The sequence below is a fragment of the Mycteria americana genome, chromosome 1, assembly GCF_035582795.1.
Source record: "Mycteria americana isolate JAX WOST 10 ecotype Jacksonville Zoo and Gardens chromosome 1, USCA_MyAme_1.0, whole genome shotgun sequence".
Taxonomy (NCBI): Eukaryota; Metazoa; Chordata; class Aves; order Ciconiiformes; family Ciconiidae; genus Mycteria; species Mycteria americana.
This window is the reverse complement of record NC_134365.1, coordinates 148,904,578-148,931,837: the sequence shown is the minus strand read 5'-3', so window position 1 is coordinate 148,931,837 and position 27,260 is coordinate 148,904,578. Positions and strand designations below refer to the sequence as shown.

The window sequence follows — 27,260 nt, the reverse complement described above, 5'->3', positions numbered from 1 at the left end:
AGCATGTCAAAACATTAAGCTTGTTAAATCATACTACTCTGTAATATAACAAGCCCAGGAAACATCTTCAAAATTTAAGAAGTTTTGTCAACCTGATGGTGAAATATTTCCTTAGATCTTCCTCCTGGGAAGATTCTCTGGCAGACTTTGAAAACTGAGAATACCTACCCAAGAAACCCAGACACGCAGCAGCCCAGCTGGAGCAGTACCAGTTGCTGTTGGATATACAAATGTACTGGACAAATGCTCACTAGCGATATGCAGGCCAAATCTACAGCATGTGTGCAGTCCATCTAATGCTTTGAAAATGCATTGGACTTTCTGTGCATGTGCAAATTGACTGTGCAATCACAGTTAATCCAGTCCACCTAAGAGCAGCTGTGTAGTGCGTATGATTAACCCACTATTCACATGCTCTTATCAAAGAAATTCTAGAAAGAAATATGGTGAATATGGGAAAGGACTGTGCTTCAGAAGCAGTGATACTAAGGAAGATGTGCCAGGGATAATATGCATCAGCTCAGTGAAAAAGGAAAAAAATTCCATGTGTTCATCTGTGAGAACAAGAGAAATTCCTTTCAGAAGTGTCTCACTGACTCTCTAAGAAAGATGAAATGGCCTGCGCCCTGATGATTCTTGTTGACTAGCACCAAAACACAGGAGAAAAATGGAACAAAGTAACGTTTCCACTACAACTTATTGTCTGCTGTGTATGGACTGACTCAAATTTCAGCTGAGAGAAATACAGAAAACAGCTTTATGAGAATTAACAGTCACCAGGGAAATGCTAAACAATAATAACAACAATTAAAAAATAGCATTAGAATGTTTTATTAGGTAAAAAAGACAAACCAAATAATCATTTCAAACTTTTTCTAAATTAATAAAATCTAATCAACTGCAGTATCCCAACGCCTCAGAGAAGATTAAAGCAAAGTCTAAATGTTTGAATGTTCTGCCTTCATTTTCAGAGCATCAAAACCATCACACCTCCAAAGTCAAAAAAACGGACTGCAATAATAAATAGTAAAAGCTGGGAGTTCAAGAGAAATCCTGGAAAAGCACATGTGCTATACTAAAATTAACACTGTGCTGTTGCAACATCTAATTCTATGGCTACCTCGATTTGAGCATTTAAAATCCCATGTCCCCCAAAATCTGCAAACTGGCTTAAAATTGTGCCTTTTATAAAAAGGTGGGGTTCTTTTTATTTGCTTCCTATTTTGTAAGCCTTCACACTGCGGTTATATCTTCATGCTTTTCTCTGATTGTTAGAATCTTTTCTTTGTTTAAATGAGGACCAAAATTCTAACTTTATCACATGCTTCTAGGATCTCAGGCTGAAGAACTATATCAAATATCCTGAGATGTGCAAGAAGAAAAGGTTCACATTGGTGAATCCTTTGTACTCTTCCCCAGCCTAGTAGGACTACTTGCAGATTATGCTGTTATGCTGGTTATGCTATGTAGCCTCTGGTCAATGCTCTTAGTGAGTAGAATATACCCCCAAATAATATATATATACATTCATACATATGTGTATATATATACAGACACATATACACAGTCCTTTTTAGTTCAGTATAATATATTATACCCACTCCCTGCTCAAAAATATTAATTGAAAGCATTGGTGTTTCAACAGGTATGCTTAGCTTTCCACTGTAGGGATGGAGAAAAAGTGGTGGGTTTGACAGCTGAGGTAGCTGCAGCAGCGATAACATCTGACTAGAGACCAGAAACAAACGGAGAAGGAAAGAAGTAGATAACATCAAGTTTGCGATTCTGATAAAAAAATGAAGGTTTTTTTTTTATCAGGAGAGAACTTCCCCTGCTCAGCCCATCCTCCCTGCCAGCCTCAGATACAAGAACAGAGGTTTTGCTTCTGTCCTCTTCAACAAACCTCCTTATCCCACTGCCTCACCTTTTGCCAAAGGAGCTTCAAAAACTGGGGGCTGCCCAACAGCCCTCTTGCAGTATGCCAATAGGTGTAAGCACTGATCACCAGATGGAGAATTACCCAAATTTGGCTGGGCTTAAACTATGGGAAATAATTTCTTAATGATTCCATACTGTAGAAATTACACTACTATGGGGATTCTGCCATTCCTCTGCTTTTTAAGGCTGAATTCTACATTAGCCCTTCTCGTAAATCATGAGGATGTTAGTCTGAATTTCCAATAAAGTCTCCAAACGACAGTTGATTCCTGTTAATAAATGGGACTTTTAAAAGATAAATCTACTTAAGAAGTAATTGCTCTGGCTTATGTTTTTATAGCCTTCATCAATTCTTTACACTTGACAGTAACAGTGGACTGTGACAGGTATATTGTACATGGCGATCTTTATGTACAATTACTTGTATATGTGTTCTACACAATTATATATTTGTTCTTACTATCTTAGCTTGTACGATGTCTGAATCTGCTCCATAGCAATGATGCAACATCTGAAGTTAACCTGTAGGTGTCAAGACCCCAATCTACTGCCCTCACCCACAGACTGAGCCTTCCCACCACAACCCATCTTATCCTTACAAGCGTTTGATACTGATTTTTACTTTTCCATATCCAAACAAAGTCAATCAACTCACCTGTTGCTCACCAGACCTTTAGAAAACATGGATGAAATAAAAATCTGGGAGAAAGAAGCTGGCAGGGGCTGGAGGAAACTCATTGTTTCCTTCTTGTCTGCACTCACTCCCAGTGACTCACTAACAGAACTATGTTCTTGCATATAATGCAATTGGGCACTGATGACAAAAGGAAGAAAAAATTACAGACATAAAGGTCTGGATTAAAAAATAATGAAAACTAGAGTTAGATACAACTGCTCACTTTGATAACACACCTGCCAAGGCTATAACTTTATGTCCCGGTGGAGAGATGGCTTAGGTCCCATTTCTAGCCCTGCAGAGTTATAAACCTTAAGCTTGTTAGGGAGGCTGAACAGTCTGTTTTTCCCCTTTCTGGATTCAGGCCAGTATAACTTTGGAGGCAAAGAAGGAAACTTTTCTCTGTCAGTATTTAAAACAGTGGCTGGCTGAAGCTTCTCAGACGCCTGGAACGCAAAGGCTAGCCCATGAGGAAACGCACTGGCAAGTGCAGGTGCAACGCTCTTTTCTTCTGCAATTTCTCACACAGATGACACCGCAAATATGCAGTATCTAAACATCTAAAATACACATGCACTATGAATTAGGAGAAATGGGCAGACCAGATGCAGTTAGCTACTACTTTGCTACAGCACTCTGAAAGTGGTTGTGCAGAAATAAGCCTCCTGGTTTAATACAGCAACGCAAAAGTAAGTCCAATGGTAGCTCACTTCAGCCTTCTATTATATTTTTCCTTGTTATGTGTTTACCAGCACTAAATAACAAGGTGACATATCAAAACTGGATTCAAAAGAGACTATTTTCTTTCACTCTCTCGTTTCTCAAGTGTCGTACAATGCAAAATGTAGAGCTGGCATTACTTTCCAAGGCTTGACACTCCCAAAGAAAATATTCAACAATCTTAAACATAGTCTCAGTGCACGTCATCAGTCAGAACCTTCCTGACTCTCAATTCTGATGAAACTTAGTGTAGGGTTTTTTTTTCCAGGAAAGGTGGTGTCACTATAGCACATTAAAGAGACATCACTGTATAGATTTATACATTTTTTTTCTTAAAAAAACTGTAACACGATTTTATATTAATTTGGTTTTGTTATCTTATGACAAACTTTTAAATACACACATATTCATATTATTATTATTATAATTCCTTGCTATACTTATTTTGGTATGATCAGATGAAGTTTTCTGTTCTTGTCTAATAATAAAATTTTTACTTTCAGAGAAAAGCTGAAAAGCCAGAATGCCAACTACTACTTCTCCTTTTCCCTTGCCCATATACACAGAAAAAGCTAGAAACAAGATTTTGAAGCCAATGTTGTTATTTTTGGAACCTGGCATGGGATTTTTGAATGTTTGCCATGCATACTGTACATAATCTGGCTAGACCCGTACAGGCAGGAGGCATGCTAGGTTTTATTCTATTCTTTTTACACAGAAGAATTCTTATAGGGGAAATAAAAATGAGGAACTATGCTTGGGATATCTGAGGGTGCAGAAACTGCAAAACAGTATTAAAGCAAGCACCTGAGTAGAACTGGTAGTCTGCCTGTCTGTCTGCACACCCAGACTCTCTTTGATGCAAATTGTTCCAATATAACTGAAGGAGTCATATGTAGTAACGTGCATGCTACACTTTTGCAGATATAGGACAGGGCCAGGCCTGCCTCAATGCATTTTGCAATATTTTTGTGATTTTTCATTGTCACAATGAATTCGCACAAAAATTGCCTTTTACCCTGGTGTGCCTGTGCTACATTGGTTACCTATAGTGATCACATTTCAAAATAACTGTGGGGAATAGAATTTTTACATGTTTACAACGCACACACACACACAAATATTTCTATTCCCCAAAAGATTTGTCAGCACAGACATTAGAACCAAAGGAGCTCTTCATATTTCAAACAGAAAAAAAATAGTCTTAATCAAAACTGGAAACCTACTAAGTGGTCAAAACTTCAAGCAAACTTTGACAGTAATGTCTCAGCACAGCTTTTACATATGGATTTCTTGAAAGGCTACTATTTCATAGCATCCCTATTTAACATTTCTTTTAACATTTTAACATCCCCAGTAACATTTCTTTTCAGTTGAGCTATTATCAGCTGGGAGCTATCTGAACCTTTCTTTCAAGCAGTGACTGCTGGTAAGAGTTTGAACAAGAGTTAAGATCTCAGTCTGACATGGCAATGACACGTTTCAATTCAGATGTGCTAATTACTATTCATCTTGCTAATGTATGATTTGAAATAGACCCATGATTTCATGATACTAATGAAGGAAATCTAAAAAGAAGGGAAAAAAATCCTTCTCCCGTGATAAATTAGGAGACTGAGAGTTTATTTGTTGAGGAGTTGGTCCTCGCTCTTTCCTTCAAATGCCCCATGGTCCTTTAGTTGTAAATCTCTTGCAGCATAGCTGATGAGACCTGGAAATCACCTGATGCTTTCTGCCAGATTCAAAACTGATGTCTTGGCTTTTTGCTGTGTCAAAATATATTCACATCATTTGTGAAACATTAAAATATAAAGAAAATTAAATAGAATCAATATTGAACAACAGTCTTCCAAAAGGTACTACCATGTTTTCTGCTACGTAATTCAAATGGTTCTGTAACTTACATGCTACAGACATTTTCCACATGAAGTACATAAGTAAATATATACTGAAAGACAAATTCATGCATATCTTCTACAGTATTCAACCTCTGCTCAATATTTTGGGGACTAAGATTCACACACATGAAGTGTGCGAGAAAAGCTGCCAAACTTTCCATTTCCATATCTGGAAATGTCATTTCTGCAGTAGATCAGGCTCTTTATTAATGTAGATTGTTATACACCCTCATACAGTAATGTCTAATACTAAACTTTTATCTTTAAATGAACTGTAGGGCCTTGTGCTGCTAAATAAAGGACCATATTTTCCCACACTACAACCTGATGTAGCTTCAAAAAAGCTATCCTGATTTACACCAGTTGACAGTACATCCTACACAATCTGTGACATCTGAGAGTAGTAACTAAGGTGGTAAATAGCATCACTATAAAAAACTCCCCAAGCTCTAGCAATTTACCTTGTGCCATTTATGCAATTCAATACTGCTTATCACTCCTAATCAATATGGGTAATAAATCATTGTATTCTAAACAGAATTAGTGTCTGTTTAACTCTTTTCATTAAAATTTAGACAAAAACTAAATATCCTGGGCTCTCACTCTCCATGTGGTTACAGACTGTAGAAAAACAAGCCATGCAAAAGTGCATCTCCCAAGTCACCCCTATTGGCATGCCTACACACTACAGTCCTAGCTATGTTAGAAGCAAAGTCTTTTGCACTAAAACTAAAACATACTAAAACATACTAAAACGTTTGCTTCTGAGCAGGACTGATTGGCCAGAGATGAGCACCCTGTTAATGCAGCTCTGTTTGTTTAGAATTAAGTCAAGTGGCCATAGGTGATTCTGTGTGGTAATGTACAAGTGCATCGTGTGAGCCAATTGTTTTATTTTGTCTGAATGAGAGGAAAGGGATACCGCCATAGCTGGAGAAATATCAGTTTTGCCTTCTGATTTTCCTCAATGACACTTATTAGAAGAAATGTCAAACAGACCCATCTTCATAAAAGCAGTGTACAACAGATTGTGTTTGTTTGTTGGCTCTCTTGGACCGGTTTTCTATTTCCTCCCATTTCCAGATGGGCTTTTTTGATACATGGAGGGAAGAAAAGGGAGAAGAGTGTCTGTAACTGCACTGCTTCATGCATTCATTTCCGGAGTGTAAACTGATCAAAGCTAACAACTAAATCCATCCTAAGGAATGGAAACGTGAGGCTGCCATCTCACCCTGAAGTGAAGATCCTCTAAAAGAACCTTAAATATGCAGCCCTATTTAGATGTGATGATGATACAACTTACAGAACACAGCCCAAAACAAACGAGCATTTATTTTATTCCTTATTAGAGAAAGGGAGTGTATACTGAAGGATATTATATGAAATACTCACATGTAACCTCGAAACCTACTTAAGTCATTGTTTGGCTTCTCGCATTCAATGACACTGGTGAACTTCAAGGGGTCAAATTCTGAGTCCTGGAATAATAAAAGTGTTAATTACTTAAAGCAAAGACTTGCAAATTATAGCCAAAATCGCTTTCTTTTCTAGCTTTCACAATATATTAAAGTCGAGTTTTTTTCAAAGGCAATCAAATGAATGACACTGACCACTGGCACTGACAATCAAAGGGACCTGGGCACCCAGATTCCTTAGATGCCTTCCAAAACCTCCCTTACAAGGATTACTTTTTTGTTCTGCAAGTGGAAGAATGTGAGTTTCTAAAAGCATTAGATAAAAGATGCCAAGCCCAGAAGTCAAATGAATTTGGTCTGGAGTGGAAAAATGAAATTTATCTGCGAAGGCTCAAAATATTCAATGGTATCACTATACATCATGTTCAGTGAAGCTACTGAAAATCTAGGACAAGATATGTCAATATACTGCCAGTTATGAAAAAGCTAATATGAGCTTTTGAAATATTAGCAAGACTTCTTAATTGCTTTATGCCAACACAGATAAATTAATCTACTACAGTAAATTACACACATACAGCAGAATAACTTTCCTAATTATCACTTAAAAACCTTCGCCATTCTCTAGCTCGTTAGTCTGAAGCTGGTATTTTTGCTGACTATATATGTTTACCTGTAGTTAGCAACTTGTTGTGTCTGAGGAAAAACATCCTATCACAGCATAATTACTTGATTTTGTTAAATAAAATCAAGGTTCTCCCTTCTTCGCCAGACCAAACAAACTACGCAGTGAAGTCAGAGATACCCGGTCCTGGTGCTGCTGAGAAGGCTGTTTGTCTCCATCAATGAGGACTACCTTTAGAAAACTGCTTTGCACACCATTTGAATGAAAGAGCCAATTGTGAATTATCATATTATTAAGCTTGCAACAGTGATAACACTGCAAATGTTATGTTTTATAATGGTTTTGCTGAGCAGCTGTAGACCCCAACCACTACTTTTTAGAACACACTATGGGAATGGCGGTCTGAGAATCAGTAACCAAGGGACAGACACAATCTTATTGCCAGCTTCTCTGAAACACACAGGTGTCTGTTTTTTTGACATTGACTCTGCTCAGAAGATTTTAAATAAGAGATAAAAGAAACTAGAGGATATGTCAGCATCACCATCAACGCCCTCCTTCATTTTTCTACCAGTTACACCTGGAAGAAAGACAGACTTAGAGTATATAGGAGACAATTCAAACCACCCACGCCTGACACTTTTGGAAACCTTTCCTGTATTTTCAAGAAACAAGAGATGATAAAGACAACCGTGAAGATGGGCTGTCACTTAGAGACAGCTACAGCCCACTGGAGGAAAGAATCACTTTTATATGCAGAATTCAGCTTGTAAACAAGGGGGGGAAAAAGGAGTAAAAACAAAGGATAGCTCTGAGCAAAGAAGATTGTTATGCTAAGAATTGGACTCTCTAAATTACGTCAAAGTTGGCAGTCGAGTACCTGAGCCTTAGCAAGAAATTCAGATGATCTTCTCAGCACCAAATACTGTTGGTATTTAAGCTCATTAGATATTTCTCCTGGTCAGCCTTAAATTTCTCTAGGTGACTGAAGTTTCATGCTGGGAATGCTCAGAAGTACCTAGTTCTACAGAGGCACGTAAGACATCCTCAGGCTGTAGAATGGGGCAGATGATACCGTAAAGCCACACATTCATCCCCTTTGACCCTTGTTCCTCGGCTGCTCACTCCAGACAGACACAGACACCAGCAGTCACAAGGAAGGAATCACTGGCTAGAACAGACACCACGAAGCTTTCAGGCCTTGACATCTGAAATATGTTACCACAGCTCCTAAATTGTACACTTTGCCTGTGTCCTTGCCTCCAGCAGTCAAAGGTTCACTTTACACAGACACTATACTGGCAGCCAGTGCTACCTGGCAGCTGTCTTTACTTGAGATTGTTGGAGAAGGTGAAGTTCTCCGAAGTCACATCAAAGCTTGTTGTGCTGGGAAAGCCTGTGTTGTCTACATAACACCTGCTCTGCTGTCCCAGAACATGATCTTTTCCTTCCTTGCCCCAGTATGTTCCTTGACAGAAGAAAAAAAAAAAAGTACAGGAAAAATAATCTAAAAACATTGCTCAGGGTGTTTCAATAATATACTGTCTGTCTGCCTAAGTATTGTGTTAAAGAAGAGTCACCACTGTAGCTTAAATTGCATTTGTAAATTAGAGGGAGAAGATTGGAAAAGAAAACATTTCTTGTCTTTTTATTGTAACATACTATATCTGATATAGTTAATTTAGCACAAATTTTCATTCAGTGGTCTTAAAAAAAGAAAAGAAAGCAATCTTAACATCTTTGATGAATGCTCCTCAGGGAATCCTAGAGACACCTAATAACAAAACTCAACGTAATCAAATGCAGGTTTTCTGTGGCTGCTGAACTCAGCAGAGAGAGCATGGTTTCAGTGCTGTACAGACATAGTAACTTCTAGAGCAACTGGAAGTTTGCAGACTGAAATCCCTTTCTGCTAAGAAAGCCTGTCAGCAAAGCCAGCAACTTTACAAATAAGAACAAAAAATCTACTTAAAATCTAGAGCTAAACTCTTCACAAAAAGAAAGATCTTGTCAAGATCAGAGAGGACTAAACCTACCCAACTTCCCCATCACTACCATGCAACATAGTCTTTGTTCCTCCTCTGTTTGTTGGATTATTTTCATTTATGACTCAGTTTTGGAACTAAAAGTCCTTTATTGTTAAATCTAACCATCTGTGTATTTGTGTTCTGTTACAATTAACTTGAAATACGTGATTATGGTCTTTAACCAGATAGTATCTGGGAGGGGAGAAAATCCAATTAGAATAGTAGTTTACGTAAGGGAACAAAGCTGCTGAATTCTGACTTATGGCAAAAGCTCTTTGTTTTATTAATAAATAAATAGCTCCATCTCTTCCCTGTGAAATGGAATTGTAGATATACACTGTATACTACAGCTAATGACACTGTTTTGATGTGAAAATGCCTTTTGGTAAATGAATGAACAAATATGTTAAACACTGCCTGTGTGTGACTGCTTTCAGTGGTTATAAAGAAGCACAAAGTTAACATAAGATTTCACAACGATCAAAGTTTTGTTCCTTTTTATGCTGATACCCACACTTCAGCAGCAAATGAAACATAAATTGTGATGACGTTCTCATGTATTAACAGCTAAGAGAAGCTGCAGCTAGACAGAAGTCAAGCTAGACAGAAGTCAAAGAAGTCAAAGTCAAAGCCAATGTGTTGCTTTTACAGTGCACAATTCATGATTTGTGCTGTTTTCTGGGTAAAAGTCCATGAAAAAATCAAATTCTCCACCACTACCTTTAATTTCTCTCTTTTAGTGAATTTCTGCATCACTGTTAAGACACAGAAAACAAGATCAAAATATGGCCAAAACCAGCACTTCCCCAGACCTTTGTGCAGCAGTTATCTGATGTGCCTGATTTTCAGTGTCTCACTTCCCACTTACAGGACTGCTGGGCATTAAAGCTGTCCCGGCCTCAGGAGGGATGAAAAGCTCCGTGCCTAGACAGACTGCAATCTGAATTGAGGAGTTCCAGTGCCTAACTTCCCTAAAAACTTGACTTATTTGGTGTTCTCATGGTCTCCCAGCACACATCAATAAGACCAGGTCACTCACAAAAAGAAGCTGGAGCCATTTTTTTTTCTTTTCTGAAGGTATGTAATGGTGTCATATTTATTATACGGTATCTCTGCATGTCTCCCAAACTTGTGCCTTGTGCACTGCTGATTTGGAAAACTGACTTTCTGGTTGATACAAACCTGAGAGAGATTCACTGATTGCAAATAAGTTCCCTAGAGTATTTCACAAAACTGTTGGATGGCAAAGGCCAGGGCTAAATTCTGTTCATGCCAGTCAGATTTTTTTTGTTAAACAACCTGTTCTCCCTTTGCTACAATGTAAATTTTAATTGCTATAACTAATTCTAAGGATGAGTCCCTGTAAAACATAAGTAAGGCAAAAGATCTTGCTTATGCTTAAGGCAGAGTTCTTACTACTAGGTAGGGCTTAATTCGGAGCACAGACTGGTCATTGTTAAGATGTTACAGAACAACTGTGCTTGAAAGGATACATGAAGGTCACTTGGAGAAACGAGAAATCTAAATGAAGGGCCAGAAACTATTATACTAGTTTCAGTAAGTGCTGACTTTGAAAAAAGCCAATACAAGCACCACATATGTCAAAGTCTAAGAAAAGTCAAGCACATCCAATTACTTTAACAGAAAAAAAGAAACAGCAACCAGCACTCAGAAGTTTTTACTCCTGCATTAACACTTTATGGCTGCACACAATCATATTCCCACTTGTGCTCTCTCCCTCCAGGCCAATCAATCTCAAATTCTCTGAAACAGAGAAAGAGCAATAGTATGAGAGATGGATGATATTTAGGAGTCAAGAAATGCAAATTTGGCTTCCATGAAGCTGAAAAGGGAACTGAACCCTTGTTTCCCTTTGTTTTGACCAAATGGGACTAGTGTAAACCTCTCTGCCTGTGTTATTCACACTATCTTAGCACTTGCAGGCTCTAAAAAATGAGTACCTTCAGTCTTTTCCAAATGTTAAGTATTGCCCCTGGTTTTTTGATGCAGTAAGCACATACATAAGCATCATTCATACGGGCTCAAATTTGGTTCTCTCCTGGTCTTTCAGATGGATGCTGTTCCTCCTGTTGGGTTTGAATGTCACATCACCATCACGGTATCACAGCAGTGTCACTCTACAACAGGGCTCCCAAGCTGTACTGCCGGCACACTGGCAAGAGGATGCAAGTTATTTCAAAGAGTAAAAATGCAAAATGTGTCTGGTTGCCACTGCTCTGGAGAATGTACGAGATGGCTAGATGGTTGGTAAATGCTGTCTGAAAAACTGAATCACCACAGGCCTGAACACACAGGATGAGAAGGTAAAACTGGTGGCATGCCTTGTCCAGTGCTGCATGGCCTAGCCAAACATCAGGAACCTGTTGCTGTGACCACCATGGCACAACACAATTCTTTTTCTGTGGGTAAGTCATAACAAGGTCTTGAAAGATGTGAAACAGAGGTTTCAATCACTTCATCTCATATGGTTTGAGAGATTCAGAAATACAGAAATAAAGAAATACACCATTTTGTCAACCATGAATGCACAGAAACATTCACGTATATACCCATATAGCGCTTGTTCATGCCCTGCTTTCAGAAGCCTTCAGTGACTAAATGTTATCCACTTCACTATAGTGGTAAGAATTCTTTCTTACCAATATCATTTTTAAAACAGGTCTTGAAGGTTTCTGCAGGATGAAATGATGCACAAGATACACTGGAGGAGGGAAGACCACTTCTTGCTTAATTCTTCTGCCATATTATGTCATATCGAAATGGAAAAAAAAAAAAGAGAAAAAAAAAGAAGGGATTGAATTAATAATAAGAAACTGACTTTCCTCAAATACCTGACTTCGCATTTTGATTTTGCTAAAGCAGCCTTAGTTCACTGCCTTTCTCTGAAAAAGTGCTGACTTTTTAGGAACTTGTAAGTATTTCTGAAAGGTTGAAACTTGTCAAAAAGACACACAGTGATACTTGTATTAGGTATTTTATATACTCAGGGATTCCACAGAATAGATTTCATTTCTTCAGGAGTCTTCTTGCTAGGAAAATGTTTAACGCCCTATCCATAAATCCTATTTCTTCCAATTTCTTAAAACTTAGGGAAATTCATTCCTACTCTAAATGCAGCAACAGAAAGGCTTATTTTCCTTATGTAAGCAGACTTAGTCAGATTGCAAAAATCTGCTAAATATTGATTCCTTCAAAGCTGAATTTCAAATTAAAGTTAAATTGCAGTTGTAAAGGGGTTTGTGACTAGGTTTTAACAATGCTCTACCTATTAAACCTGAAAAAGAGTTCCATTTAAAACAATAAATTAGGTCTGCAATAATTGGGCTGCGTCTTTTGGGGGAAGCACAAATGTACACAGGAGAGGAAAACATAATGGAGAGATGTTTTCTTTAAAATTTTCCTTAAAATAAACCATTGTCCCTTATCTCTCACGTGACTATTGATGTATCCCCCTCTATCCTAAAAAGGCAAAGTGTCGAAGGGAAGAAAACGTATACAATGCCTCTTTTACAGAGTGGGAAACCAACAGGTAGACAGATGAAGGAACTATAGAGATCTGTCACAAAAAAAAGGAGACTGAATTTAGCTCTCTCCAACATGACTTTGGACCTTCAGCTGTAAGATCATTCTGAATCTCTACAGTGAAATGCCAACCTTTCTAACTCTGTTGGCAACCTCATGAAACTGTCATAGCTCAAGAAGCAAAACATGCTGCTCTGCCAAATGAGTTAGTTTGACAATTACACAGTGTTCAAACAACACATTCCCTTTCATTAAATGCATGTTGTATGGGTGATTTAATGGCCTGCTAGTGATATTAATAATGCATAGTTATTAAAATGTTTTCCTTTATTCATCTGCCCTGTTTTACTGCTGCAGAAACCAGAGTTTAATGTTCAGTCCTTCCTTCCAATAGGACAGCATGAGTACACCAAGATTCCCTTGGGTGACAGTGACAGTTACCCGCTTATCACATTGTGTTTACTGGCTATGCTGGGGATCTTATCCAGACTTCTCCCTGCAGTACAATTGCTAGATGAGGGCTCTGGGATTTGTTTTGGCGTGTATGTCTGGAGGAAACAAAAAGGGAGAACTGGAGTCATGGGGACAACTCAAAGGAAACAGACGAAATAGACAAAAATCTGCCTCAGCTAGAAAAATAGACTTCCCGTTTAAAAGCTTTCAAGTGCAATAAGAACGCATCCTCCTAATGCATCAGTCCATCCTATTATTGCTTTATATAGCAGTACCCTGCATTTACCATATAAAATTAATCTGAGCTTTTATTAATGTGCAACTGGAATTACATATTGATTTTATGTATCCAAAGCATGCAGACTGTTTATATATTAAAAGAGTGAAATGTTTTAATGTCTAAACTGCATTAGTCTCTTTGGCAGAATTTATCTGTGCCACTGATTCACAAGAAAAGGAAGAAACAGTTTGATCTATGCTATTTAGGAACTAAACAGATCCAGCCGTACATCAGTATGCAATAGCTTTGTTTTCCACACTGACAACTACTACTATAATTGGATTTTTCTCAGTACTGTTTGTTTAAGTGGAACAGAGATGTTCAGTATTCAGAAACACTGGAACAGCTGAGCAAGCCAAATACAGGTTAGGGGGCTGATCTTCCTCTGGCTGACCTAAGTAAAAGTTTTCCCCTTTGTAGAAAATAATAGGAGGGAACAGAGCAATGTCCAGCCTGCAGGAAAAGAAATGTGTTGCTTGCAAGGCCTAGGAAGACCTCAATAATTCTATGACAGCCAGCTGAAGAAACTGCTGTTAGTTGATCATGGGACAAAAGTACCAAAAAAAAAGTCAACAATGCTGAAAATACACACATGCAAGTTCTAATGTCCCTTGGGATGATAGCCATCCTTAGCAATGCACTGCAAATTACAGTGGTGTGAATGAATCCGTTCATGGACTACAGTAGCACTGGAGAGTGGTAAGGGAATAGAGTATGTCAAGACTGAAATATGGACCCAGACCTGGACAAATAAGAAAGTGGTATCTGCCTGTTCTAGAAGCCAGCCACTGAAATAAATGAATGGGTTCATAGTCTGTAAGAACCAACCTCAGCATTAGCTCAGTGCTTCAACTAAACCACAGATCAAGCCTCTCAGGGGCTCGCAAAACTCTGTGTACAGCCTGCACTGCTCCTCCAGAGGCTTTTCGCTTCATGCTCACAGACTCAGTAAGACGCAACCCTCCCCACTCTCCAGTGCTTTCTGCTTTCTGGATAGATCTCTAGCAGTCTTTCTGCTGCGTTTTGTAACTGCTGGAAGAAAATTTCACTTGATTAGTGGCAGAAGCACTGCACGGTCCTTTTAATTTAGTAGCACAACATCTCAGCTCAGCTTCCAAGTATACCTTGGCCTACTCCTGCTCTAGTCTGGGCTGCTGGCCAGTCTGACTTCTTGTGGGATGAAGTTCTGCCAGAAGAAATGGGAATGGGAAGGGCTAAGACCCTTCAACAAGAAGAGGGAAATGCCAAGCACCTCTCTTACATCATTTCACAAATAAAAACCAGAACACCAACGTCCTGACAGGAGAGAGAGCGGCTAGTAATGAAGGGTTTTCCTTATGAATGGTAAAACCTAACAGTAGCAGCTCTGGTGTCAGGACGCAGTTAAACACACCAAAACCTGATATGCCCATCTCGCCCTGAAGACAGGGAATCTGGATAAAAGAAGCTTTACCTTGCAAGGCACTATGTTTAAGAAATGCTCCTAGGTTGTGTGGGAAACCTGTAACATACAGCAACCACCCAAGGAACTGAGAGACTCCAGTCCCTGCCAGCTGCAGGAGAGCACAGAGGGAAAGAAGCAGTCCTAATGAAAAGAGACCTTTTATACCAAGTACTACAGGGCAGCATTCATATCAGCACTATCACAGGTTTGTCAGCCTTTTCCATGAGTGTCTCCAATGCGAGAAGGCTACATAACCTAGTAAAAACTCCCCAAGCTGGACACTAGCACACTGTCTTTGCTTGGAATTGTATCTTGTATCAACATCCATCATCACACGCCTGCCTTACTAATGCCTCTAAGGCAAACACAGCATTCAGAGTGCACCTTCTCCACTTAATCCCAGCTGTTTCTGTACCTCCCTCATAGCCCTGCAGAGAGGGTGGAGGGGCGGCTGTGAAGATTAACAGTCAATCCGAGGGCAGCAGGGCTGTGGCTGGCATGCACGGTACATAGGGGAGTTGGGTTGGGTACAGAACACTTCAGGTAAGAGTTCTGCTCTCTAGTCTGTCTATTGTCATCTACTATCTATTTTACCGAACAAGTTCCTTTTCAATCAACATGCTAAAGACTCCAGTAGTAAAGTGAAGAACACCTTTTCAAAAAATCAAGGGATTCAAAGGTGATTTTTTTCAGACACCAGCTGATTGCATAGATCTTATGAAAAGAAATTCATGATGGCCTTGCCAGTTCCAAAACTGGACAGCAGAGCTGGGAAATGAGCTGAGGGGGACAAACATGTATCACTGGGGTAGGTATTGATGTTCAGCACTCTGGCCAGCCTCATGCTTCAGGCACCCACAATGGTTACAAAGTTCCTGCATGGTGTTGTCTTCAGTAATCCGTATGCTTTGTTCAGTGAAGTGTGGAGTTAAAACATACCTGAATACAACCTGTTGAATCAGAGCACAGCAGAATGGCAGAGCCTATTACTCTTGTGCAGGCTTCCCTCACCAGCTAGCTTCTCCTCTGGGTAGATGTCATCTACCTGGACTTCTGTAAGGCCTTGATACATTTCTCAACAACATTCTTGCCACTAAATAGGAGAGATACAAGTTTGATGGGTGGACTGTTAGATGGATAAGGAATTGGCTGGATGGCTGTGCCCAAAGAGTTACAGTCAATGGCTTGATGTCCAAGTGGAAACCAGTAATGAGTGGTGTCCCTCAAGGGTCTGTACTAGGACCAATACTATTTAATATCTTCACCAATGACGTAGGCAGTGAGATCGAGTGCACTCCCAGCAAATTTGCAGATGACACCAATCTGAGTGGTGCAGTTGATACACTTGAGGGAAGGGATGCCATCCAGAGGGACCTTGACAGGCTTGAGGAGTGGACCCATGTGAACTTCATGAAGTTCAACAAGGCCAAGTGCAAGGTCCTGCACCTCGGTTAGGGCAATCTCCAATATCAGTACAGACTGGGGGATGAATGGATTGTGAGCAGCCCTGCAGAGGACTTGGGGATACTGGTGGATGAAAAAATGGGTATGTGCCAGCAATGTGTGCTTGTAGCTCAGAAAGCCAATCATATCTTGGGCTGCATAACAAGAAGCGTGGCCAGCAGGCTGGGGGAGGTAACTCTCCCCCTCTACTCCGCTCGGGTGAGACCCCACCTGGAGTACTGCATCCAGCTCTGGGGTGCCAGTACAAGAAAGACATGGACTTGTTAGAGCGGGTCCAGAGGAGGGCCATGAAAATGGTCCAAGGGCTGGAACACCTCTCTTGTGAAGAAAGGTTGAGAGAGTTGGGGTTCAGCCTGGAGAAGAGAAGGCTCTGGGGAGACCTTATTGCAGCCTTTCAATATATAAAGGGGGCTTATAGGAAAGATGGAGAGAGACTTTTTACCAAGGCCTGCAGTGACAGGATAAGGGGCAACAGTTTTAAACTGAGAGTAGATTTGGATTGGATATAAGGATTAATTTTTTACTATGAGGGTGGTAAGACATTGGTACAGGTTGCCCAAAGAAGCTGTATTGGAAGTGTTCAAGGTCAGGCTGGATGGGGCTTTGAGCAACGTGACCTAGAGAAAGATGTCCCTGCCCACGGCAGGGGAGTTGGACCAGATGATCTTTGAAGGTCCCTTCCAATCCAACCCACTTTGTGATTCTGTGATTCTTATGCAAATACTCATTATTATAAGCATTCAATAAATGTGAGATGTGGAAGTGCAACCAATGAGAACAAAAGTCAGGAATAAGACCAGGGAGAACATCATTGAATAAAATAGTTTGTGTAATTTTTCTTCCACAACATTATCAGTTATCTATTCTGCAACCTTAATAAAAGATTGCTGAAACAGCTTTTTGTGGAGCAGCAGAAGATATTCCATTTGCTTTTTGTTGCTCAGTAGCTGACATGACCCACCTCCATGTAGTTAATAGCAGGACAAAGCCATTTTTATCCCTTTCTGTTACATCGCAGCAGCCTGTAAGTCAGATCCCCGTGATCTTAGCCATACAGGCTGCATTGCTATAAAGGTATATGAGTATACTTAGGCATCTGGAACATGTTTTTGAATCTGGTATTAAATTAAGTCAAGACAAAAATATAATAAGCAAACAAGCTTGGAAAAGTTAAGTAGAGGCTGGTAAATGCTCATGACAACTTATACGTGCTTTCTAACCATGTTGTATGATAAACATCAAATTCTCTTCCTCTTGGAAGCCAAAAGGCTAAGTGTTCCCTGCTTTGATGTAGAACAGTTCATTACTGTGTCATTAAGAAAGCTGAATTAGTGTATTAGCACTGCTGTCTATAAATCTCCATGCACTACTGATGTTTTCAATTCAAAAGCAAATGGAAGTATAAGCACTATAGTTCTGTGTGAACAGTATCTTCTCCAGTCATGTACCTACAGGACAATCACGGCTTTCTCTCTCACAAGCACATACATATATGTAAAGTGTCTGACCATCACAGAGTCATAGCAGAGCTTGAAAGTGTGAACCTGAGTATAACCTGAGTATAACCAATACCATTGAAATTTTCATGAGTTTACTGAAATAACAGTTTTGAGACATAGGGCCAGCCACTTCCCATGTAAGTGACATTTTAACGCAAATTTCTACTGGCCTCCAGGACCTTATGAGTACTAAAATGTGTAAAAGACTTGGAGGGTAGCAGGTGGAGAAAAGAGAAGTGGGATGAGGGTTCACATCCTGGATGCTGAGATAAATACAGGAGTTCCTCATTCTGTTGCTCTGCCTTTTCTGGCAGAAAAGTAGACTCCTTCTCCATCTCAGTGTTTCCAAAGGAAACTGAGACCATACCGTCATTGCTGGGGTTACACGTGGCTTAATACTGTGAACCTGCCCACTCTGGAAAAGAAGGTCCTTCCATCCTTTCCTAACCACTGACACTGCCAACTGGGTTGTGGTATCAGAGACAAGTGTAGCATGACGTGTTTCCAGCTCAAAAATCCTGGCCCTAAAATCAGGAGTTCTCAGCGCTATATTACAAAATCTCATTTCTGAAAACAGATATTCCAGATATTTCCTGTTCCCAGCTGACAGGCCAACATATGGCTAAGGAATAAACAGTTCCAGAAATAAACTTTTGTTCAGTAAAACTGAATTAGGCTAGGAGATCAGAAAAGTCATGACCAAAAAAAAAAAAAAAATTAATTGGAAAATCTCTTCTTAACTTGCTTTAAATGTAAATGTTTACTTCTCTATAACGGGAAAGCAGTATATCATTTTATTTTCTCTATGGACCTGAAACGCTCTCTTGTTTTCTAATGCTTTTTCAGAGAAATAGCAGAACAGAAAGATGCTAGACTATCGATACAGAGAATGAAATCTCCTGCCTCTCTAGAGGTCAGATGCAGCACAAGCACTGGCATGATACACTTCCTTACATGGCTTTACCACTGTTCCACTGGTGCTGGAAGGATTACCCTAGGGATGGGAGGTCCTTCACAGCCAAGACATTCAAACTTAGGTTCATCAATTTAGCCCCTTTAACCTATATTTAAACAAAAAAACAAACAGCCAATGCCAATGGTAAAAGTCAAGTACTCAGCACTCTTCAGCACTTGCCTCTTCCCCCCACCCCCAGAATGCTTAGATTAAGATATCCAAAATTTTCTCTTACAGTTATTCAAATTCTTTGTCCCTCTAATGAAGCTCTCTCGACAGTCAAACTTGCGGCCTGGACACCTGCACAACGGAAACTAGAAAGAGACGATAACCTTGCTCAAAGCTGACCAAGGAGGAAGTGAACCATCATTCTTGAGTTTTTTATTTCCCCATACCTCCCAGCGTGAGACTGCTGACTAAATGACACGGTAAAACGGTAGAGTGAAAAATTGCTCTCAGTGTTCCTTTAGGACTTTTAGCTCACACAAGAGTTTGCCAAAGCACTGACTTGGGTCTTGCTCTGCACCAGGCCGTTCTGCCCGCAGCCACTATATGTTTGTTTCTCTGTTGGAGAGACAGTAGTTGCTTCATCTTTAACTAGACATGTCCACAGTTTCCATACAAGTCATCTCTGCACATGGTACTATCCAAAAAAAGATACAATAGTACTGGTGTAGAACTTTTCAACCCCCATCAAAGAAATCTACTGAACATTCAAGGCATGACCTCAAATAAAGGTCTTCACGGGGTGTGACACGCTCGCATTTTGCACTGACAAACAGAAGTCTTCTTACAAGACTTATTTTGCTAAAATCTTCAGATAAACTCTAAACCTAAAAAAATAGCTTTTAATTTAATATTCTGGTAGTGCATAGGGAAAAACATTGTTTTCTTTGGCTTGTTTGGTTATTTTTTTTAACTCTCTTTTCCCTCAGGGAAATCTAATTTTGGCAACATGTGTGGGCTGGAGCACTAATCTGCTGTTTTAACATGTGCATATCTGGAATTTTCAAGTCACTTTTCCTAGCCTTGTGAACCTTCTCAAAATACTGCAAAAAAGAAGGGCACAAGGGATAACCCCCAAAAGATGACAGAGAGACATTTGCTGCTCTTGTGGCCTGATTCTACCCTGTTAAAGCACTTACAGTCTAAACAACACTGAGTATGCTGATTAGTTCACATTGACTTTATTATAATAGTGTACTATTCCCGCTGCTTTCAGGTGGATGACAGCCTGAGGGTATTAGTGGGACAAGGAGTGACAGGGAGAGTATCGCTATGCCTGTTCTAGTGTGGCTTTAGAAGACTGAATGGGACTCTGAGATAAGCTCAGATCAGCAAGTGAGTTGAAAACGAGTCTGCCTGGGAGCTGTGCTGTTTTAACTTCACCTGTTCTCTCAACCTGGGCTAGTTTAACTAATGCAGATGGCTGCACAAGAAATCTTAGCTCAGTTTAGGCTAAACAAAAATTTGAAAATTGCTTTCTTTCCTCTTTTTTTTTTAAAATTTTTTGAGGGAGGAAACCTGAATGCAAAAAGAACACCTACACTGAGATGCCAAGGCTGCCCTGTGAGTTGTTTTCATGCAATTAGCATGAGTTGCCCTTCCCAAAGTACCTCATATATAGAGCAGCCTGCAGCCACCAACAGTCAGGCTTACAGTACAGCCCTTCTAGAAAACAGTCTTGTCTTCTCTTCTGGACCAGTTTCTGCCTAGGACTCACAGGTGAAGAAAGAGATGGTATAAATGGCTTCATGCTTGGAACAGGGGGCTGTGGGACTGTTCCTCTAAGTCCAGCTGTACCCAGTATGCTTCTAGCACTGTGCAAAACCAGGTAGGGCTAGAATGAAAGCTGGATCTGTCCATTCAGACCAGCTTCCAGGCTGGGACAGATGAGCAAACGTGCCTGCAGTAAGCATAGACTCTGAGTTTATACATATTCCAGAAGGGTTCACATACTGACTTGTGAGGCAATCCGACCGATGAGTTATTTTGGTGCTAGTCTGCGTGCAAATGAACCCTCCCAAACAGGCAGACACCAAATTCAGATGTGCTTTTTAGACAAAGTAAATAAGCAGCCACAAAGTCATTTGCAAGGCTTATCTAAATCTGTTTAATCATGCTAGTACAAGCTTGTTTTGAACAAAGGTCTACTCTTAGGAGAAAATGAGAGGGAAAAAAATCCATCCCCTCTCCCCCCCAGCTCTCAGAGGGATACATGCACCTTCTCACAGGGGATGGCAGCTGCTAGATTTAGCTTAGCTTTCAGCTGAACTGAAGCTTTCCACATAAACATTCAGGACATGGCCAGTGGTTAATAAACCATAAGCTGCTCCAGAATCCACAGTGAGTCTTTGTGGATTTTGTTAAAAGGCACACTGAGTAAAAACAGTGGAGTATTTTGTTTGTTTCATACTACAAGGCAGCAAGAAAATGTAAATGTTTTTCATGAGTCTAGATTCATACTATCAAAATATCCTAAATCAAGTTTATGAAACCTGAAAGGGAGTTTTGAGCTCTCGCAGCCCAAGCTTTATCTGCTTATCCGCTCTGAAGAGTGGCTGACACGACGTCTCAGATGGACGGAAAACATTCCATAAGCAACTGCGGAGGGTGTGGTGGCACAGCAGCCTGCAGAGTAGCACAGAAAACACATTGATTCCTCCTGCCTACTGTGTCTTCTACTAGATCCAGTGCACCAGAAATGGCTGCTGTGACTAGGCAGCAGCGAGGGTGGGTTAGAAATTAGAAGGAAACTGGTGGAATACCAAGAAACACTTGTTTTTTCCAAGAGGTGCTTACTGGTTACTGCTAACACCGTTAGATCACTCACAGTGGGATTTAGCATAGTACTTTCTCCTAGCTGGACTCGCCAGCGTGTCATGCTGCACACATGGATCTGATCTGTGTTTCAGTGTGAAGAAAGGCCGCTATCCTTTTGGCTTTAAAGGCAGAGCATGCAGAAGTAATTTCTGACTATTTTAAACATTTCTAGCACATCCTGTCGCTGTAGTAGCTGGATAATAAGACCACAGTATTTAAAGTCTTGGAGGTAAAAATGTCAAGGCCTTTGAAAAATCTCCTGTTTCCTTTTTTCTTTTTTAACCTACTCACTGAGTGGTTTTCTTTTTTCTTGACTGACTATTTTGAGTGTACAATAACAAGTTATACATTCAAACTGGTATCTTCAGACATACAAGCCACAGAGTAATGTATCAGTGACTCTTCTCACAGCTTCTGTATTGACCGGGTATAGAATCAAGTACAGAAAGTACAGGTTTGTTTCAGACAGATCACATTTGTTAACAAACATGCAAAGCTAACAAGCAGCATGTTCCCAGTCTACTATAAATTACTCAGACAAATCAAAGCAGCACTAAAATAAGCAATATTTCTGGTCACTTGCACTATAAAGGAAAACAGTTTCTTGGAATTCACAAGCAGAGAGATCCAATCCAAGCCCACAAATGCTGATCTTGGATCTTCTGAGCATATGTTTAGAGTAAAATAACGCCTGCAAAGCACTAGAGACAAGGGTGCAGAACAGCTTCTATAATTGCTTATTGCTGCTTCAAGAGTCGGGCTAAAAAGAGATCAGAATGGTACTTTTCTGAACAAAGGTTTGGAAGGGGGAAACTGTTAGACCTTTTAGTCTCTGAGACTATGGACCTTATATGCTGTTAATGCTGGAGAGACACACAAAGATCCTTCAGAGCATGCTGGCAGAATGGCTGCCCTTCCAGAGGACCGCTGTACCCGACGTAACAGCACAGGGCTTGCTGGCCTCTGGACAGGGCATTTGGAGAGAGTGCAGCGGTTGCAAGAGGACTGCCCAGCACATACCCCACTTCAGCGACTCCAAATTGGCAACCAGGCTCTCTATGGCAAGCAGCTGGGCGCAGACCTGTGGGACTGTAAATTGTACGGGTGGGCACAGGGCAGGGACAGAATAAGGAAAGCATAAAAGTAGCTTAAAACAGCTGTTCCTACCCCCACCCCCACTCCTTTCCCATGCCCAGCAGAGTGATGGGTATGGAAACCGCTATTCTTTATTGACCTGCTTCACAGGCACGTGCTTGGAAGCTATCAGTTAGTTCATGTAAGAAACACAGAAAAGCCAAGCTTTGTAACACAGCTTCTTTTAAATGCTTGAGATACTGCTACAGAGACATTATTCAAAGACAGCTATGGACAGCTGATATTTTAAGAAGAAGCTTCCAAAAAATCTGTGTTTCTTGTCCTATGATAAGCCACATGACCAGGTACGTCATTCTGTAAGGGGGGGTGAGGGAAGAGTTTAGCAGTGTGGGAAAGAGAGGGTCATAATCTATTTGTTTGTTTTCCTGCTTGAACAACAGGGCTGCAGAATGACACAGAACCAAATAGCTATAAACATAACTGAGAGTTGTTCTGCTGAGTACAATGGTAATATAAAAATGTAAAAGCATTCTTGTCCAATGCATGAACAGGTTGGGAAGCAGGTCGTATAAGAGATTTGGGAACCAACTTGTCTGAGGTTTGGTAAAAGGATGGTCAGCATTTGGTTCAAGAAAATTTTGGTCTTCCAGATTATTTTATGAGATCTAACAATAAGCTCTCTCCAGTTGTGGCAACTTAAGACATACCCAGATAGGAACGGAACTTCACTCCGGAAAACAGGCATCACCTTGCTATTCCATGCTACTTGGCTGTGGTCCTACTATTCATCCAACATTTCCCAAGCAGCTCCCTCTATCCCACTGCTGAGTGTCTCTCAGCAGCGCAACACCTTCAAGACCCAGTAAGAGCCTATCCCTACTACTATGGGGCGAGGAAGCTAATGCTGCTGCATGAATTAACAGTGTGCTCAGAGAGGTTTTGGCCAGGACTTCAACGAAGATGGCAAGTATTCTGCTGGATAACTTATGGCATGCTGTTACAGAGAGGCTCTGTGATACTGCAGCTGCTGAGGACTTGGTACTTGCAGGTGTGCACTTTGCCTACAACTTAGTTGACGCAGGAACCTGGGCTTGGATATTTCCTGCTTTCTCAGCTATTTTAAGAGAGGGGAGGTAGTCACATGTGGTTTTCTTACAAGCTCTCTTTCAATACTTGACTTCTTGGGGCCCAGTCCTGTTTTCATTGGAATGAATGAGCTTTCTGTCATTGACCCCATTTTAACCCCTGACAATTCATTATGGACCTCACTGCTACTGTAGCTAGGCATCTTGTGATCTAAAATTTATTTTTAAAAATTATTTATCCACATATTTTGGCGCACACTTCTGAGATAGAAAAGTTCCATAATCATCTTATAATACAGAGAACTAAGATACGGAAGGAGGATGGGTTGGAAATGCAAAGTGCGTTAGGTGTCTACAAAGCTGACTGTAAGTATCTATATGATAACTGATTTCCTCAGCAAAGCAGGGTATGCTGAGCAAGCCATGCCACGTACACCCTGATGTGCTGAGCTGCTTGGCACATAAATCTAGCTTTGCTTCCCTAGGTAGGCACTGTTTCCCCAGCCTTCTTCCCTAATGGGGCCCAATTCAGTCCCTGATTACCTGTTTAAGGAGGAAATGGCACTACCACTGACTTCTACAAACAGTCTAAAGGTTACGGGTCTTGCCAAACTGTACAAAATCCAGACTTGAAGTCTTTAGTTGCCTGGTTTCGATCAGCAATTTAAACCTCAGCGAGTATGCCAAATACGAGATTGCAGGGGTACTTCCTCCCAGTTTTCCTGCTGTATTAATGCATCCATTTGTTGGCTGGTTAAAGACAGAAGAGTGACTCCACAACTGATGCTCAGGCACACACGCATCTAGGCGTCACAGCTCCCAGGAGCAGGGGAGTCTGCAGGGTCGGCAGGTCCCCTCTCAGCCAGCCGGCTTCCAGCAGTCACACTCCTAGTGCTGAACCGCGACTCTGCTGCCAGGAAGCAGGGGATCCTGATGTAGTATAAGGAACTCCTCTGGGCAGCAAGGCTCTTGAAAGCCAGTCTTGTGCTGATCTGTACTTGGACACATCAATTCCTTTCACTGTGTTTACCAGCACCTCCTGCTGTGTGTCAGATGGTCTTGGATCACAGAAATCCAACCATCTGCTGTGGATGAATGGAGGAACTGGTGCCTTCCTGGGTCTTCCTTTGAGATAGAGCTGGGATGTGCCCTTAGCTTATAACTGTACCCACAAACATGAAAGCATCCCTGTATTCAGTAGCCTATATGCAATCTCTAGTTTTTCTCTTTCATAACGTGCCTGAGGTCATGTAGGAAGTCTATGCCAGCAGAGAACTGGGACACATCATCTGAGTTCCTCCCTGGAGCTCTACCCACTGGGAGAAATTTCCTCTCAGTGGGAACAGGATGGGACGTTTGAGAAGCAATTCAATTAGCTTCTCTGAAACAATCAGAGTTTTTGAAACATTTGGCCTGTAGCTGATTAAGCTTCTTGCTGTAGCGGTAGCTGCCGTGTCATGTCTAAATTCTATGTGGAAATCACTGATGATTAAACAAGTCTTTATCTCACGTTTTCACAAGCTATTCAGAGAAAGGCTCTATCTACCATAAAGAATTATTTGGAAGGCGCGTTGATTTTTATCCGGTCGGTTGGATTGCAACTTCATTAATGCTGATCTACCTCAGTACAATTATAGGCTTCTGCAGTTACCTTTGATGACAGTGGTAAGGGCAGCAGCTCCCATTGTTTGCAAAATCTCTCAAATGAGAAGAGCTACTAGGAAAAAAGATGTAGTGGAGTTCTAGAAAATAATTTATTTTTTTCCTGACAAAATACAGGAAACTGTGGTTAGCTGGCAAGAGGGATGGGAGAGGAGGGCATAGAAATGAATACTATTTCAATAAGACTATTAAAGCAAGTAAAACTTCAGGTAATTTCCTCTAATTCTGCTGACAGTAACTGATCTGGATTTTGTTTTGTTTCAAAATAGTGCTGTTGGAGAGAGATAAGCACAGTGACAGAGCAGTAAAACAGTTTTTCAGCACAGACACCTCCAAAATGCATGCATGCTGTCCCTTTAAATCCTACAAGCTTTAATACTCCAAGTGCTGGAGGGATATTCTGCAACATGGAGTTTCAGGCAAAATTCCTAATTGAAACTGATCTGGTTTGCAGGCACGAAAAATAGGTTTTTTATATTTAAATATCTTCTCACTGGGCAGTTAAAATGTGTTTTCAAAAATCAAGCTACAATAGAAGCCATTAAAAACCCCCAACATTTTCCAACCGCGCACAATTGCCCCAAATAATTCCTATTCAAGTTCAGGGAAAAATTATGGTAAAACATCTGATACTACGATGAGGTCAGCTGCTGGCAAGTGCTAGTATTTTAATGACAATCATAATAGTAATTCATTAGCACTACTAGAAAAAGCAGATTTAGCTGGTGCGGAGTGGATTGGTGAACGGTTTACTTACCTGAAACAAATTCTTATCTCAAATGAGAGTTAGGAATGGTGACTTACCAGCTCTAAGAACCTCCTCACCACCTGTCTTTGTTTTAAGTTAGTTTCACCATCCAGGTTAGCTGTTTCTATATGGCACAGCCCATCGGGATCACTTGAGGAGAGCAGCAATATGTCAGCAGGTATAATTTCATTGCAGCGAAGCTGCACAAAGTCTCCAACTTTCACTTCTTTCCAGTATCTGCTTAGATATTTCTTCTCATTTCTGGAAAAAAAAGACATTTACAGGACATATATTAAAAAAATGCACAGACTGGGGTGCCTCCAGTAAGATGTGGTTTGATTTGTAACAGGAGTACAGTGCCTTTGGAAGGTCCTCAGGTACTCTCAAGTTACACTGGGAAAAGGCGATGCAGAGTGCCAGGAGGCCACTTCCTACCAACTCAGAACCAGGTCTAAGTTCCCAAGACACTCTTTTAAGGCCCAGAGGACAACACGTGGATGTTAGACATGGCTAAGCAGGGTAAGCAGGAGCTTCACACACTATCCTTTCCCTCCTTCCATGCCCTGAGCCATCCATCTGACCCCATGAAGGGGAGAGGGCTGCTGTCTGTACCAGGTGAAAAGGAGTCACAGACTTTCAGGGCGAAGGGGGAACTGAGAACAGGCTTGGGCAAAGAACGCCTGCTTGGCATGGCTCCTGAACGTCCTCCATCACACACCCCCCTCTGATGCACCCTCAGATAGCTTCTCATTCCCTCTTTCCAACAGGGACAACTTTGTATAGTGCTGCACGTGATATTTGAACAAAGGAGCCAAAAATCTGTAATGGAAAGGAATTTCCACTATTCATTACTAAACCTAGAATTACAAGGACATGTCATGTGGAAAAACGCAGTCCCAACTGCTTTTCT

The 27,260-nt window shown here is 40.7% G+C and overlaps 1 protein-coding gene across 1 annotated transcript in view; it reads right to left on the bottom strand.

Annotated features, from left to right (window-relative positions):
• Positions 1–27,260, bottom strand: part of ATP10A (ATPase phospholipid transporting 10A (putative)) — a 120,377-nt gene that overhangs the window by 49,067 nt on the left and 44,050 nt on the right. Inside the window, exons 2-3 of the mRNA XM_075523606.1 lie at positions 26,407–26,611; positions 6,625–6,710 (exon numbers count right to left, since the gene is read on the bottom strand). Of these exons, the coding sequence (XP_075379721.1) occupies positions 6,625–6,710; positions 26,407–26,611 (291 nt within the window). The remainder of the gene's footprint in view (positions 1–6,624; positions 6,711–26,406; positions 26,612–27,260) is intronic.